Raw genomic sequence first — 12,029 nt, 5'->3', positions numbered from 1 at the left:
GTGACTGTGTAAAAGACAGTTCAGGGTGTGAAGAGAAACAAACGTTGAACGTACCGGCTTTGTGCGACATCCATCCCAGGTGGGCCACTCAGAGGGGCCGCGGGATATAGCTGAGAATCCCTCCTGCAGCAGCAGCCATAGGCACGCATGCATGAGGGGCAGGCCATACAGCGACATAGCAAAGATCACAAAAAAGCAACATACCAAGTGCCGGTACAGCGGGGAGTATTAAGGTGCGCATAATGTGAGCCGGCAAGGTAGGAGGTGTGGGGACGTACCATGTTGGGATACAGAGAACCGATATGACATCCCGCGGAATACACTTGCAGCGTCCGCCCCCAGCCCCCGTGTGCCACTCCGTTGCCACGCTCTCCTCCTCACCCTATTGCATTGGGTTTGGTTTAGTTTGGGATGGTATCTACAACCCCCAACCCCACCCGGCCCCGCCACCCGGCCCGCCACCTGCCTTACGATGCAAGCCCGGGTCGCAGCCTCAGGACATTCAGTGGCATGCCTGGGTGCATGTGGCGGCGTGCCCCGACACGGCGGCATCCAGGTAGCATCACAGCCAGCGCTCGTATCTTAAGAAGGCAGGGGCGGCGTCAGTGGCCGAATTCCTTAAAATGGCTTCTTTTGGTTGACGAAACAGGCTGCCGCTGCTTCGTTCACCCCCAAAATGTTTCCGTGGGCTCCGCCCCCGACCCGCACGGTTCGTGTGCGGTGGTGTCGGCGATCTCGGCGGACGCCAATTGCGCGGGAATATACAGTAAACCCAATGCCCCAGAACATTCTCAGATGTCGACACCGACACGACATGCACACTCCTCCCCTGCTTCCCGCCAACCCAACCTCACTCTCCCGCCGTCAACACCCATAGATACAGCCCTCTGAGTCTTCTTACCATATGCCACGCAGGTTTCGTTCGGCCGTGGGGTACGTTAGGTACGTAGCCACTGGAACCCCCTTGTCCTTTGGCCAAAAGTGGCCGAAATCCCAAAAATGTCTTCGTCTGTTTGCCGAAAGACCCCCCAAGATCCCGTGCGTTTTGGCCGAAATTTCAAGTCAAGATCACAAACATTTCTTCCGCAAGAGGCCTTTTTGGGTAAATTTCGTTCCGAACGAAGGAAGATACGAGCGCTGATCACAGCAGGTGGTGATACGGTTCGTGCCGTCCGCCCCCAGCCCCTACCCCCACCGCCCCATCCACGGCGCCCACACGCCTGCACAACCTGCCTTGACGGTGCAAGCCCACGCAGCAGCCTCAGGACAATCATTGGAGTGCCTGGGTGCCTGTGGCGGCGTGCCCCGATGCGAACACGCCCAGGTAGCATCGCAGGTGGTGACACATTTCGTGCCGTCCGCCCCCAGCCCACACCCCCACCCGCCCCGCCATACATGGAGCCCCTGGGCCACGGGGAGCCCGTGCGCCTGCGCCACCTGCCTTGACAGTGCAAGCCAACGCAGCAGCCTCAGGACATCAAGGGGCATGCCTGGGAGCCTGTGGCTGCGTGCCCCCACGCCCAGGTAGCATCGCAGGTGGTGATCAGTGCTCGTATCTTCCTTCTTTTCGACAGCTGCTGCATGGCGCTGGGCGGTGGGGCGTTTTGTGCGGAAGGCGCGTGAGCAGTTGTGTTTGTGGCACCTTCACAGGTGGTGGGGTCGGCTTCGCTGCTCATTGCTTGGTCCTGACACGGGGTGCTTGTTCAGCTACCTCACCCAGCACGCTGTAACAGGGGCAAATCCCGTGTGGCAGATTATTTTGCTGTGCCAGAGCCGAAACGTGGGCTGGGGGCAACAGCAACCTCACCCCGCACGCTGTACAGGGGCACATGCGGTGCGGCAGAATATTTTGCTGTGCCGGAGCCGAAACGTGGGCTGGGGGCAACAGCAACCTCACCCTGCACGCTGTGACAGCGGCACATGCGGTGCGGCGGAGTATTTTGCTGTGCTGGAGCCGAAACATGGGCTGGGGGCAACAGCAACCTCACCCCGCACGCTGTGACAGCGGCACATGCGGTGCGGCGGAATATTTTGCTGTGCTGGAGCCGAAACGTGGGCTGGGGGCAACAGCAACCTCACCCCGCACGCTGTAACAGGGGCACATGCGGTGCGGCGGAGTATTTTGCTGTGCTGGAGCCGAAACGTGGGCTGGGGGCAACAGCAACCTCACCCCGCATGCTGTAACAGGGGCACATCCCGTGCGGCGGAACATTTTGGTGTGCCGGAGCCGAAACGTGGGCTGGAGGCAACAGCCACCTCACCCCGCACGCTGTAACAGGGGCACATCCCGTGCGGCGGAACATTTTGCTGTGCCGGAGCCGAAACGTGGGCTGGAGGCAACAGCAACCTCACCCCGCACGCTGTGACAGCGGCACATGCGGTGCGGCGGAATAATTTGCTGTGCCAGAGCCGAAACGTGAGCTGGGGGCAACAGCAACCTCACCCCGCACGCTTTGACAGCGGCACATGCGGTGCGGCGGAATATGTTGCTGTGCCGGAGCCGAAACATGGGCTGGCGGCAACAGCAACGAACCTCACCCCGCACGCTGTGACAGGGGCACATCCCGTGCGGCGGAATATTTTGCTGTGCCGGAGCCGGAAGGTGGGCTGGGGGCAACAGCAACCTCACCCCGCACGCTATAACAGGACAAGGTTGTTTGCACCAGATGCCCAGTACTAGCCATGTGTACCAAGGTGTGTGTTTGTGTGGAGTTTCTGTTTTGAGATGGATGCACGGCAGTGACGGCACGAATGGGAGATTGAGAGTTTGCTGACACGGCCTGCCACACCCCTGGCTTGACACGAACCGTGCATAGGTCGGGGGCGGAGCCCCCAGAAAACTTTTGGGATGAAAGATGCGGTGGCAGCGGGTTTCTGAGGATTAAAGATGCCCTATTTCGGAAATCTGTCACTGGCGCCGCACCTGCCTTCTTAAGATACGAGCACTGGTGGTGATATGGTTAGTGCCGCCAGCTCCAGCCCCCAGCCCCCACCCCCACCCCCACCTGCCCCGCCATAGCGCCAGCGTGCCTGCGCCACCTGCTTTGAGGTGAAACCCCTCGCAGCAGCCTCAGGACATCTAGCGGCAGGCCTGGGTGCCTGTGGGGGTATGCTTCGACACGGGTGCGCCCAGGTCGGGTGCGCCCAGGTCGCATGGCATGTGGTGTCATGGCGTTGGCCCCCAGCCCCCGGCCCCACCCCCACCGCCACGGTGCCAGGGTGCCTGCACAACCTGCCTTGACGGTGCAAGCCCAGGCAGCAGCCTCAGGACACTCAGCGGCATGCCTGGGTGCCCACTGTGGCGTGCCCTGACATGGGTAGCATTGCAGGTGGTGATACGGTCAGTGCCGCCCGCCTCCAGCCCCCAGGCCCCACTCCCACCCGGCCGCCACGGCGCCCACGCTCCTGCGCTGCCTGCATTACGGTGTAAGCCTGCCCAGCAGCCTGAGGACACAACAACATAGGGTCATTCCTGGTCATAGCGCAGCAGGTAGGGCCCAGGGCCCAGCGGGTACACCACCTCACACGAAGGCCAGGGAGCAATCCAACACCAAACCAAAATCATACACACTCGCAAAACAGAAGCACACACACACCGACAAGACACCTGAAGGCTGCGAGGCTTGGTCCAGGGACCCTCGCAGCCTCACGCCATCCAGACCTCAGCTGAACCAGGGCAAGACGCCAGGGCAGACTAAGCCTACTAACTGAACAGGGTGGAAGCACTGTAGGCTTATCTTGACATAAAAAGTAGGGTCTAAACGGGAACCAATCTTGTCTAGACGGGATGGAATCCCGCCCCCAGCCCACACCCACCCACACCCACCGCCCCGCCACGGCGCCCGTGAGCCTGCGCCACCTGCCTTGACGGTGCAAGCCCGGGTCGCAGCCTCAGGACATTCAGTTGCATACCTGGGTGCCTGTGGCGGTGTGCCCTGACACGGACCCTGTTTAGACGGGACTCCAACCCGTCCAGACGGGAAGGCTTCCCGTCTAGACGGGAACCCATCCCGTCTAGACGGGAACCCATCCCGTCTAGACGGGAAGGCTTCCCGTCCAGACGGGAAGGCTTCCCGTCCAAACGCAATTGAAGAAAGTTTCACAGCACATGTGCAGAGTTACCCTCCCCTGTTCAGGCAATAGCTTATGGAGCATAGGACAATGACTAGTGTGGGCTCCTGCTGCATTATACGAGCGTCGCTGGCAACATTTTTTGCGTGGCTTTTGCTGAAGACATCTTGCAGCTGTGGAGAATGTTGCTTGTCTTCTGATGTTTATCTTAGATGACGGCTCATTAGCGGTCGCTAAATCGTAGATAGGCAGGGCGGACGACCCGAACCGTATCACCACCTGCGATTCTACCTGGGTGCGCCCACGCCGCCACAGGCACCCAGTCATGCACCTCGATGTCCTGATGCTGCTGGGCGGGCTTGCACCATCAAGGCAGGTTGCTCAGGCTCACGGGCGCTGTGGCGGGGCCAGTGGGTGTAGGCGGGTGTGGGCTGGGGGCGGGAGGCATGAACCGTATTGCCACCTGCGATGCTACCTGGGCGCACCCGTGTAAGGGCACACCACCGTAGGCACCCCGGCATGCCCCTTAATGTATTGAGGCTGCTGCGTGGGCTTGCACCGTCAAGGCTGGTTGTGCAGGCGTGCTGGCGCCGTGGGTGGGGCTGGGGGCTGGGGGCGAACATCACGAACCGGTGTCACCACATGCGATGCTACCTAGGCACACCCGTGTCGGGGCACGCCGCCATAGGCATTCAGGCATGCACCTCGATGTCCTGATGCTGCTTGGTGGGCTTGCACCGTCAAGGCAGGTGGCGCTGTCGCATGGGCCCCCCGTGGCGGGGTGGGTGGGGGTGTGGGCTGGAGGCGGACGGCACGAACCGTATCACCACCTGCGATGCTACCTGGGTCCCGCCGTGTCGGGGCACACCGCCACAGGCACCCAGGCATTCCAATGATTGTCCTGAGGCTGCTGCGTGGGCTTGCACCGTCAAGGCAGGTTGCGCAGGCGCGTGGGCGCCGTGGATGGGGTGGTGGGTGGGGGTAGGGGCTGGGGGCGGACAGCACGAACTGTATCGCCACCTGCGATGCTACCTGGGCGTGTTGGCATCGGGGCACGCCGCCACAGGCACCACGGCATGCCGCTTGATGTCTTGAGGCTGCTTGGTGGGCTTGCACCGTCAAGGCAGGTTGTGCAGGCGTATGGGCGCCGTGGCTAGGGCGGGTGGGTGTTGGGGTGGGGGTGGGGGCTGGGGGCTGACGGCACGAACCGGTGTCACCACCTGCGATGCTACCTGGGCGTGTTACCGTCGGGGCACGCTGCCACATGCACCCAGACATGCTACTGGATGTCTTGAAACTGCTGTGTGGGCTTGCACCGTCAAGGCTGGTGGCGCGACGTGCTGGCGCCGTGGGTGGGGTGTGGGCTGGAGGCGGACGGCACGAACCGTATCACCACCTGTGATGCTACCTGGGCGCACCCGAGTCGGGGCAAGCCACCACAGGCACCCAGGCATGTCACTGGGTGTCCTGAGGCTGCGATTCAGGCTTGCACCGCAAGGCAGGTAGCGCAGGCGTGTGGGCACCGTGGGTGGGGCTGTGGGCAGGGGTAGGGGCTGAAGGCGGACTGCACGAACCGTATCGCCACCTGCGATGCTACCTGGGCGCACCCGTGTCAGGGCACACCGCCACAGGCACCCCGGCATGCCGCTTGATGTATTGAGGCTGCTGCGTGGGCTTGCACCGTCAAGGCTGGTTGTGCAGGCGTGCTGGCGCCGTGGGTGGGGCTGGGGGCTGGGGGCGAACATCACGAACCGGTGTCACCACATGCGATGCTACCTAGGCGCACCTGTGTCGGGGCACGCCGCCATAGGCATTCAGGCATGCACCTCGATGTCCTGATGCTGCTTGGTGGGCTTGCACCGTCAAGGCAGGTGGCGCAGGCGCATGGGCCCCCCGTGGCGGGGCGGGTGGGGGTGTGGGCTGGAGGCGGACTGCACGAACCGTATCGCCACCTGCGATGCTACCTGGGTGCCGCCGTGTCGGGGCACACCGCCACAGGCACCCAGGCATCCAATCATTGTCCTGAGGCTGCTGCGTGGGCTTGCACCGTCAAGGCAGGTTGTGCAGGCGTGTGGGCGCCGTGGATGGGGCTGTGGGTGGGAGTAGGGGCTGGGGGCGGACGGCACGAACCGTATCACCACCTGCGATGCTACCTGGGTGCCGCCGTGTCGGGGCACACCGCCACAGGCACCCAGGCATTCCAATGACTGTCCTGAGGCTGCTGCGTGGGCTTGCACCGTCAAGGCAGGTTGCGCAGGCGCGTGGGCGCCGTGGGTGGGGCTGTGGGTGGGAGTAGGGGCTGGGCGCGGACAGCACGGACCATATCACCACCTGCGATGTACCTGGGTGCCGCCGTGTCGGGGCACGCCGCCACAGGCACCACGGCATGCCGCTTGACGTCTTGAGGCTGCTTGGTGGGCTTGCACCGTCAAGGCCGGTTGTGCAGGCGTATGGGCGCCGTGGCTGGGGCGGGTGGGTGTTGGGGTGGGGGTGGGGGCTGGGGGCTGACGGCACGAACCGGTGCCACCACCTGCGATGCTACCTGGGCGTGTTAGCGTCGGGGCACGCTGCCACATGCACCCAGACATGCTACTGGATGTCTTGAAACTGCTGTGTGGGCTTGCACCGTCAAGGCTGGTGGCGCGACGTGCTGGCGCCGTGGGTGGGGTGTGGGCTGGAGGCGGACGGCACGAACCGTATCACCACCTGTGATGCTACCTGGGCGCACCCGAGTCGGGGCAAGCCACCACAGGCACCCAGCATGCTGCTTGATGTATTGAGGCTGCTGCGTGGGCTTGCACCGCAAGGCAGGTAGCGCAGGCGTGTGGGCACCGTGGGTGGGGCTGTGGGCAGGGGTAGGGGCTGAGGGCGGACTGCACGAACCGTATTGCCACCTGCGATGCTACCTGGGCGCACCCGTGTCAGGGCACACCGCCACAGGCACCCCGGCATGCCGCTTGATGTATTGAGGCTGCTGCGTGGGCTTGCACCGTCAAGGCTGGTTGTGCAGGCGTGCTGGCGCCGTGGGTGGGGCTGGGGGCTGGGGGCGAACATCACGAACCGGTGTCACCACATGCGATGCTACCTAGGCGCACCCGTGTCGGGGCACACCGCCATAGGCATTCAGACATGCACCTCGATGTCCTGATGTTGCGTGGTGGGCTTGCACCGTCAAGGCAGGTGGCGCAGGCGCATGGGCCCCCCGTGGCGGGGCGGGTGGGGGTGTGGGCTGGAGGCGGACTGCACGAACCGTATCGCCACCTGCGATGCTACCTGGGTGCCGCCGTGTCGGGGCACACCACCACAGGCACCCAGGCATTCCAATCATTGTCCTGAGGCTGCTGCGCGGGCTTGCACCGTCAATGCAGGTTGTGCAGGCGTGTGGGCGCCGTGGATGGGGCTGTGGGTGGGAGTAGGGGCGGGGGGCGGACAGTACGAACCGTGTCGCCACCTGCGATGCTACCTGGGCGTGTTCGCATCGGGGCACGCCGCCACAGGCACCCCGGCATGCCGCTTGATGTCTTGGGGCTGCTTGGTGGGCTTGCACCGTCAAGGCAGGTGGTGCAGGCGTATGGGCGCCGTGGCTGGGGCGGGTGGGTGTTGGGGTGGGGGCTGGGGGCGGACAGCACGAACCGTATCGCCACCTGCGATGCTACCTGGGCGCCCCGGCGTCAGGGCACACCGCCACAGGCATTCAGGCATGCACCTCGATGTCCTGAGGCGGCTTGTGGGCTTGCACCGTCAAGGCAGGTGGCGCAGGCGCATGGGCCCCCCGTGGCGGGGCGGGTGGGGGTGTGGGCTGGAGGCGGACTGCACGAACCGTATCGCCACCTGCGATGCTACCTGGGTGCCGCCGTGTCGGGGCACACCGCCACAGGCACCCAGGCATTCCAATCATTGTCCTGAGGCTGCTGCGTGGGCTTGCACCGTCAAGGCAGGTTGTGCAGGCGTGTGGGCGCCGTGGGTGGAGCTGTGGGTGAGAGTAGGGGCTGGAGGCGGACTGCACGAACCGTATCACCACCTGCAATGCTACCTGGGCGTTTTCACGTCAGGACACACCACCGTAGGCACCCCGGCATGCCGCAAGATGTCTTGAGGCTGCTGCGTGGACTTGCACCGTCAAGGCAGGTGGCGCAGGCGCATGGGCCCCCCGTGGCCCAGGGGCTCCATGGCGGGGCGGGTGGGGGTGTGGGCTGGGGGCGGACAGCACGAACCGTATCACCACCTGCAATGCTACCTGGGTGCCGCCGTGTCGGGGCACACCGCAACAGGCACCCAGGCATTCCAATGAATGTCCTGAGTCTGCTGCATGGGCTGGCACCGTCAAGGCAGGTGGCGGGCCGGGCGGCGGGGCTGGGAGGGCATGAATGGCTTGGTTCTGTGCTGTGTGCATGCAATAACTGCTGTATGTGGCTGCAGGACCTGCGGCGGCTCTTTAGGTGGATTACCCAGGAGGCGTGATGTTGGTGGGGAATAAGTAGAATAAGTTTGGGATCAGTGGGCTTGACACCAGGCTCGATGTCAAGGTAGTCAAGGCTGGTGTAAATTGGTTGGTGTAAGAGGCCTGCTTGCAGTAGTGTAGGGGAGGACCTTGAGGGTGCTGGGTGAAGGACAACAAGTCAAGGGCGGAAGCTATCGATCACTGGACATGTGAGGGGACATGTGAGGGGACATGTATGTGAGGGGGCGGGTGAGGGGATTTGGGGGTAACTAGAGTAGAGTAACAGGGCAGGGGTAGCAGGGTGCAACAAGGGATACAAGTGGGAGAGTAGTTGAAGGGGGCCCGAACACCCTCATGCAGCTAACGCAGCCCTGAGCATAAGAACTACTGTGAGAGACAAATGTCTTGTATCAAAGGAGCTGTCATATTGCTGTTGTGGAAAGTGTATTGCTGTTGTGGAAAGTGTCAGGTTAGTCAGATGCAAGAGTAAAGCAGGACTTGTGGAGCCCTTGTTTGATAGGGGTGGACGTGCAAAATGGTGTCTGGGCAACTGCTTGTTGATAGTGTTGGCTGGTAATAGTTGTAGTAGTCTGTAGGAGCTGGGGCCCAAGGCTGTGAAACCCTGTTACATCACACATTACAAAGGTCTTGGGATTCACCTACACACTCCCCTGTGTGTGGCCCAAGTAGATCTGCAGGGAGGTATGGTATGTTCCTGTGGCAGGAAAGTTCACACCGCTGTTCACAGCTACTCGGGCATTTTAGTCCTGAGAGGGGCAGGAGCCATCCCTCTAAATGAAGATTTGTAGCTCTTCCGTTTGTGAACTTTGGCTGATAGCGCGAGGAGCAAAGCTCAGGTGAACCGTTGCCAGAGCCGCCAGCACTAACACTAATGTTAACATTGACAGCACTACGTGCGCAGTAAGCGCTGAGGTGGGTTGGTCGGCCTGGAGCCATACAAGCCCGCTGTGAAGCGCGCTCTGAAGGCCCCAGGCCGCCACCAACGGAACAAGGCCCGTTGGCAGACGTATCATGAGTGATTCATGAGTTCGTCAGTCATGTTTATGTTTTCAAGAGAATAGCGGTCAAACGAGGCAAGGGGCAAATACTTGGTGGTGGGCGACCGATTGCACCGGTGTCACCGATGCTCGCCTGTGCCAATGCCTTTGCTTACTGTATCTAGGCTTATAGGCTTGTTGTAAGCAGTATCGGCACATATCGGCTGGCTGGCGCAGGCTGGCTGAACTGCGCCTAAAGGTTGGTTGGGGCGACGGGGCAGAGGCGGGGCTGGCCAGCCCGCCCGGGTGCAGGGCCAGGGGTGCAGGGGCTTGCGGCAGCAGGCGCAGGTGCAGGGGCCAATCTGCCCATGACAGCCCACATACTGCCGGGCAAGGCTACATTTGTCGCAATAGCAGTATAGGCTAGTGTAAAACACCGTGCGCACCACGGTATGGATGCGAATTACAATTGAAGGGACAGTCCGACAAGCGGGGGCACACCGTACCCCACGGTATGGGTCCCCTTCAAAGTAGTTCGCGTCACTGTTCGCGTCTCAGCACTCGCGTCACGATACGCGGCCAGACGCCCCCTGACGCATCCTGACGCGCTCGGACGCGCTGAGACGCGCCGAGACGCGAGTTTCCCGTCGTTACAGTGCAGATGCAGCCGCTGACGTCCTTTCTGCGGCGGCAGGTGGAGCAAGGGGCACTGCGCACGCCCCTGTTGCCCAGCGGCGAGCAGGCGCCACCTGCTGCCCACCACGCTGACGACACGACCCTCACGGCGCGCGACCCGGCGGTGGACGGGCCGGTCCTGATGGCGGCAGTACAGCTGTTCTGCCGCGCGTCCAACACCCGTGTCCATCCGGACAAGAGCAAGGCCATGGGCCTTGGCAGGTTTGCGCACCTGACGGGCCCTTGCCCACACACGGGGGTGCCGTTTACCACTGGCGCCGTGACGCACCTGGGTGTGCCCCTGTCGTGGGACTCAGATGCGGCTGCAGCTGACTTGTACACCCGGCGGGCTCGCGGCATGGCGTTTGTGGCGCGTCTGTGGGCTGCCCTGTCTCTGACTCTCGTTGGCCGTGTGCACATTGCAAAGCAGGTGCTGGCGGCAAAGCTGGCCTACCACTTCAGCTTCCTCAACCCGTCGCCTGCGCAGCTGAAGGAACTCACCGACCTGGTGGACCACTTTGCTGCGCCCTCCATGCACGCTGAGGACGCCAGCCTGGTGTCGCATGGGAACCCGCTCCTTTTTTTTTTTGAGGAATCATCCTTACAAGGTTGAACAGGGGCAGACGCGCTGCCCCCCTGCTGCCTGAAAACAGCCTGGTCCCCGAGACCAGAACCCTGACAGGGCAAGAAGAGAAGAAAAGAGAAGAAAACAGAAAGCAAACACCTCGAAAACCGCCACCAACCACCCCCAACCATCCCACCCCACCCCACCCCGACCCGGCAGACAGAGCAGAAGGCTGGCCCCCCCGCCCCCCGGGAGGGGTTGCACAAAAACACCGCCAGACCTAACCCAAGCACCAGCCTACACCACAGCCTAACCGCAAGAACCACCACCACCGCGCGCCAGAAGAGGAAACACCAGCGCTACGCACTCGCCCCGCCCAAACCCACCCCACCCCCACAAGTCGGTTGCTTAAGCAACACCCCAGGAGAACCGGCAGAGGAGACACAAGCAGAAAACTAAACGGGCCAGATGTGGCGCTGACTAGGCGGGCTCCAGCCCGGTGCAAGACGCGCTGTGCAGGAAGTCCCACAGCCGCCCAGGCGCTGCGATGCCAGCCAGAGCTAAAACACATGGGCGCCAGATAAGCTGATGACGATAAACGCCACGCCAGCGCTTGGAACGAAACGCCGCCCAAAAGGAAACCTAGGGGGCCTGCACAGGTGATGCAAGCGTCAGCCGCAAGTTCAACTTCGGTGACCCACCCTGAACCTCCTCCACTTCACAAAGCGCGCCACCCGCCGACCAGATGGCCACAAAGTGCTCCAGCTTAGCCGCCTTGAGCTGTGCGGTGAGAAGCTGAGTGGGCAGAGCCGACAGGGTTTCAGGGGTTAGCGTGGCGGCAGTGAAACGCAGCTGCATCACCCTGCGCAGCTCGCTGACCACCGCCCGAACCACATGCTCCGACGTCTGCTTAGCAGGCTCGCGGGACCAGTACGCACACCAGACGGCGTACAAGAAGGTGGCCCGCAAAGTGCTCCACAGCAGCGCGCCCGCCCCCCGCGGGCCTGAGGCCCACATACCCATGCGGTTCCCCAGCATGAAGCCCGCGTCCGTCACTGGCGGCGCCGCTGCCTGGGGCGCAACGCAGGCCCACAGCTGCTGCAGCCACGTCCTCGCCTGCGCATAAGCTGGACACTCCAGGAAGATGTGCGTCAGGCTGGCCCACGCCCGCGGGCCAGGTGGCCCGCAGGCGGGGTGAGGACAGTGCGCCCCCAACCCCCCGCACCCCGTGGTCACCCGTGGCCGAATGCCCTTGCCCGCCCTGTACAGCCGGGGATCC

At 62.9% G+C, this 12,029-nt stretch overlaps 3 protein-coding genes across 4 annotated transcripts in view; 2 read left to right on the top strand and 1 right to left on the bottom strand.

The window, feature by feature from the left end:
• The first annotated feature begins 7,154 nt into the window (after positions 1–7,154).
• On the top strand, positions 7,155–9,726 carry CHLRE_25g756497v5 (uncharacterized protein). Its single transcript, XM_043072970.1, has one exon. The coding sequence runs from the start codon at positions 7,201–7,203 to the stop codon at positions 7,405–7,407; it is 207 nt and encodes a 68-aa protein (XP_042914112.1). The 5' UTR covers positions 7,155–7,200; the 3' UTR covers positions 7,408–9,726.
• Positions 9,727–10,084: 358 nt separating this feature from the next.
• CHLRE_25g756447v5 (uncharacterized protein) lies at positions 10,085–10,890 on the top strand. Its single transcript, XM_043072969.1, has one exon. The coding sequence runs from the start codon at positions 10,172–10,174 to the stop codon at positions 10,796–10,798; it is 627 nt and encodes a 208-aa protein (XP_042914111.1). The 5' UTR covers positions 10,085–10,171; the 3' UTR covers positions 10,799–10,890.
• Positions 10,891–11,002: 112 nt separating this feature from the next.
• The window catches only part of CHLRE_25g756397v5 (uncharacterized protein), a 7,912-nt gene continuing 6,885 nt past the window's right edge, over positions 11,003–12,029 (bottom strand). For both annotated transcript variants that reach the window (XM_043072967.1, XM_043072968.1), the window contains one exon: positions 11,003–11,877. In XM_043072967.1, coding sequence (XP_042914109.1) covers positions 11,393–11,877 — 485 coding nt within the window. In that variant the 3' untranslated portion in view covers positions 11,003–11,392. The remainder of the gene's footprint in view (positions 11,878–12,029) is intronic.

Source organism: Chlamydomonas reinhardtii, assembly GCF_000002595.2.
Source record: "Chlamydomonas reinhardtii strain CC-503 cw92 mt+ unplaced genomic scaffold scaffold_25, whole genome shotgun sequence".
Lineage (NCBI taxonomy): Eukaryota > Viridiplantae > Chlorophyta > Chlorophyceae > Chlamydomonadales > Chlamydomonadaceae > Chlamydomonas > Chlamydomonas reinhardtii.
Note: the sequence above shows the minus strand (reverse complement) of the source record. Positions and strands in the feature narration are given on the sequence as shown.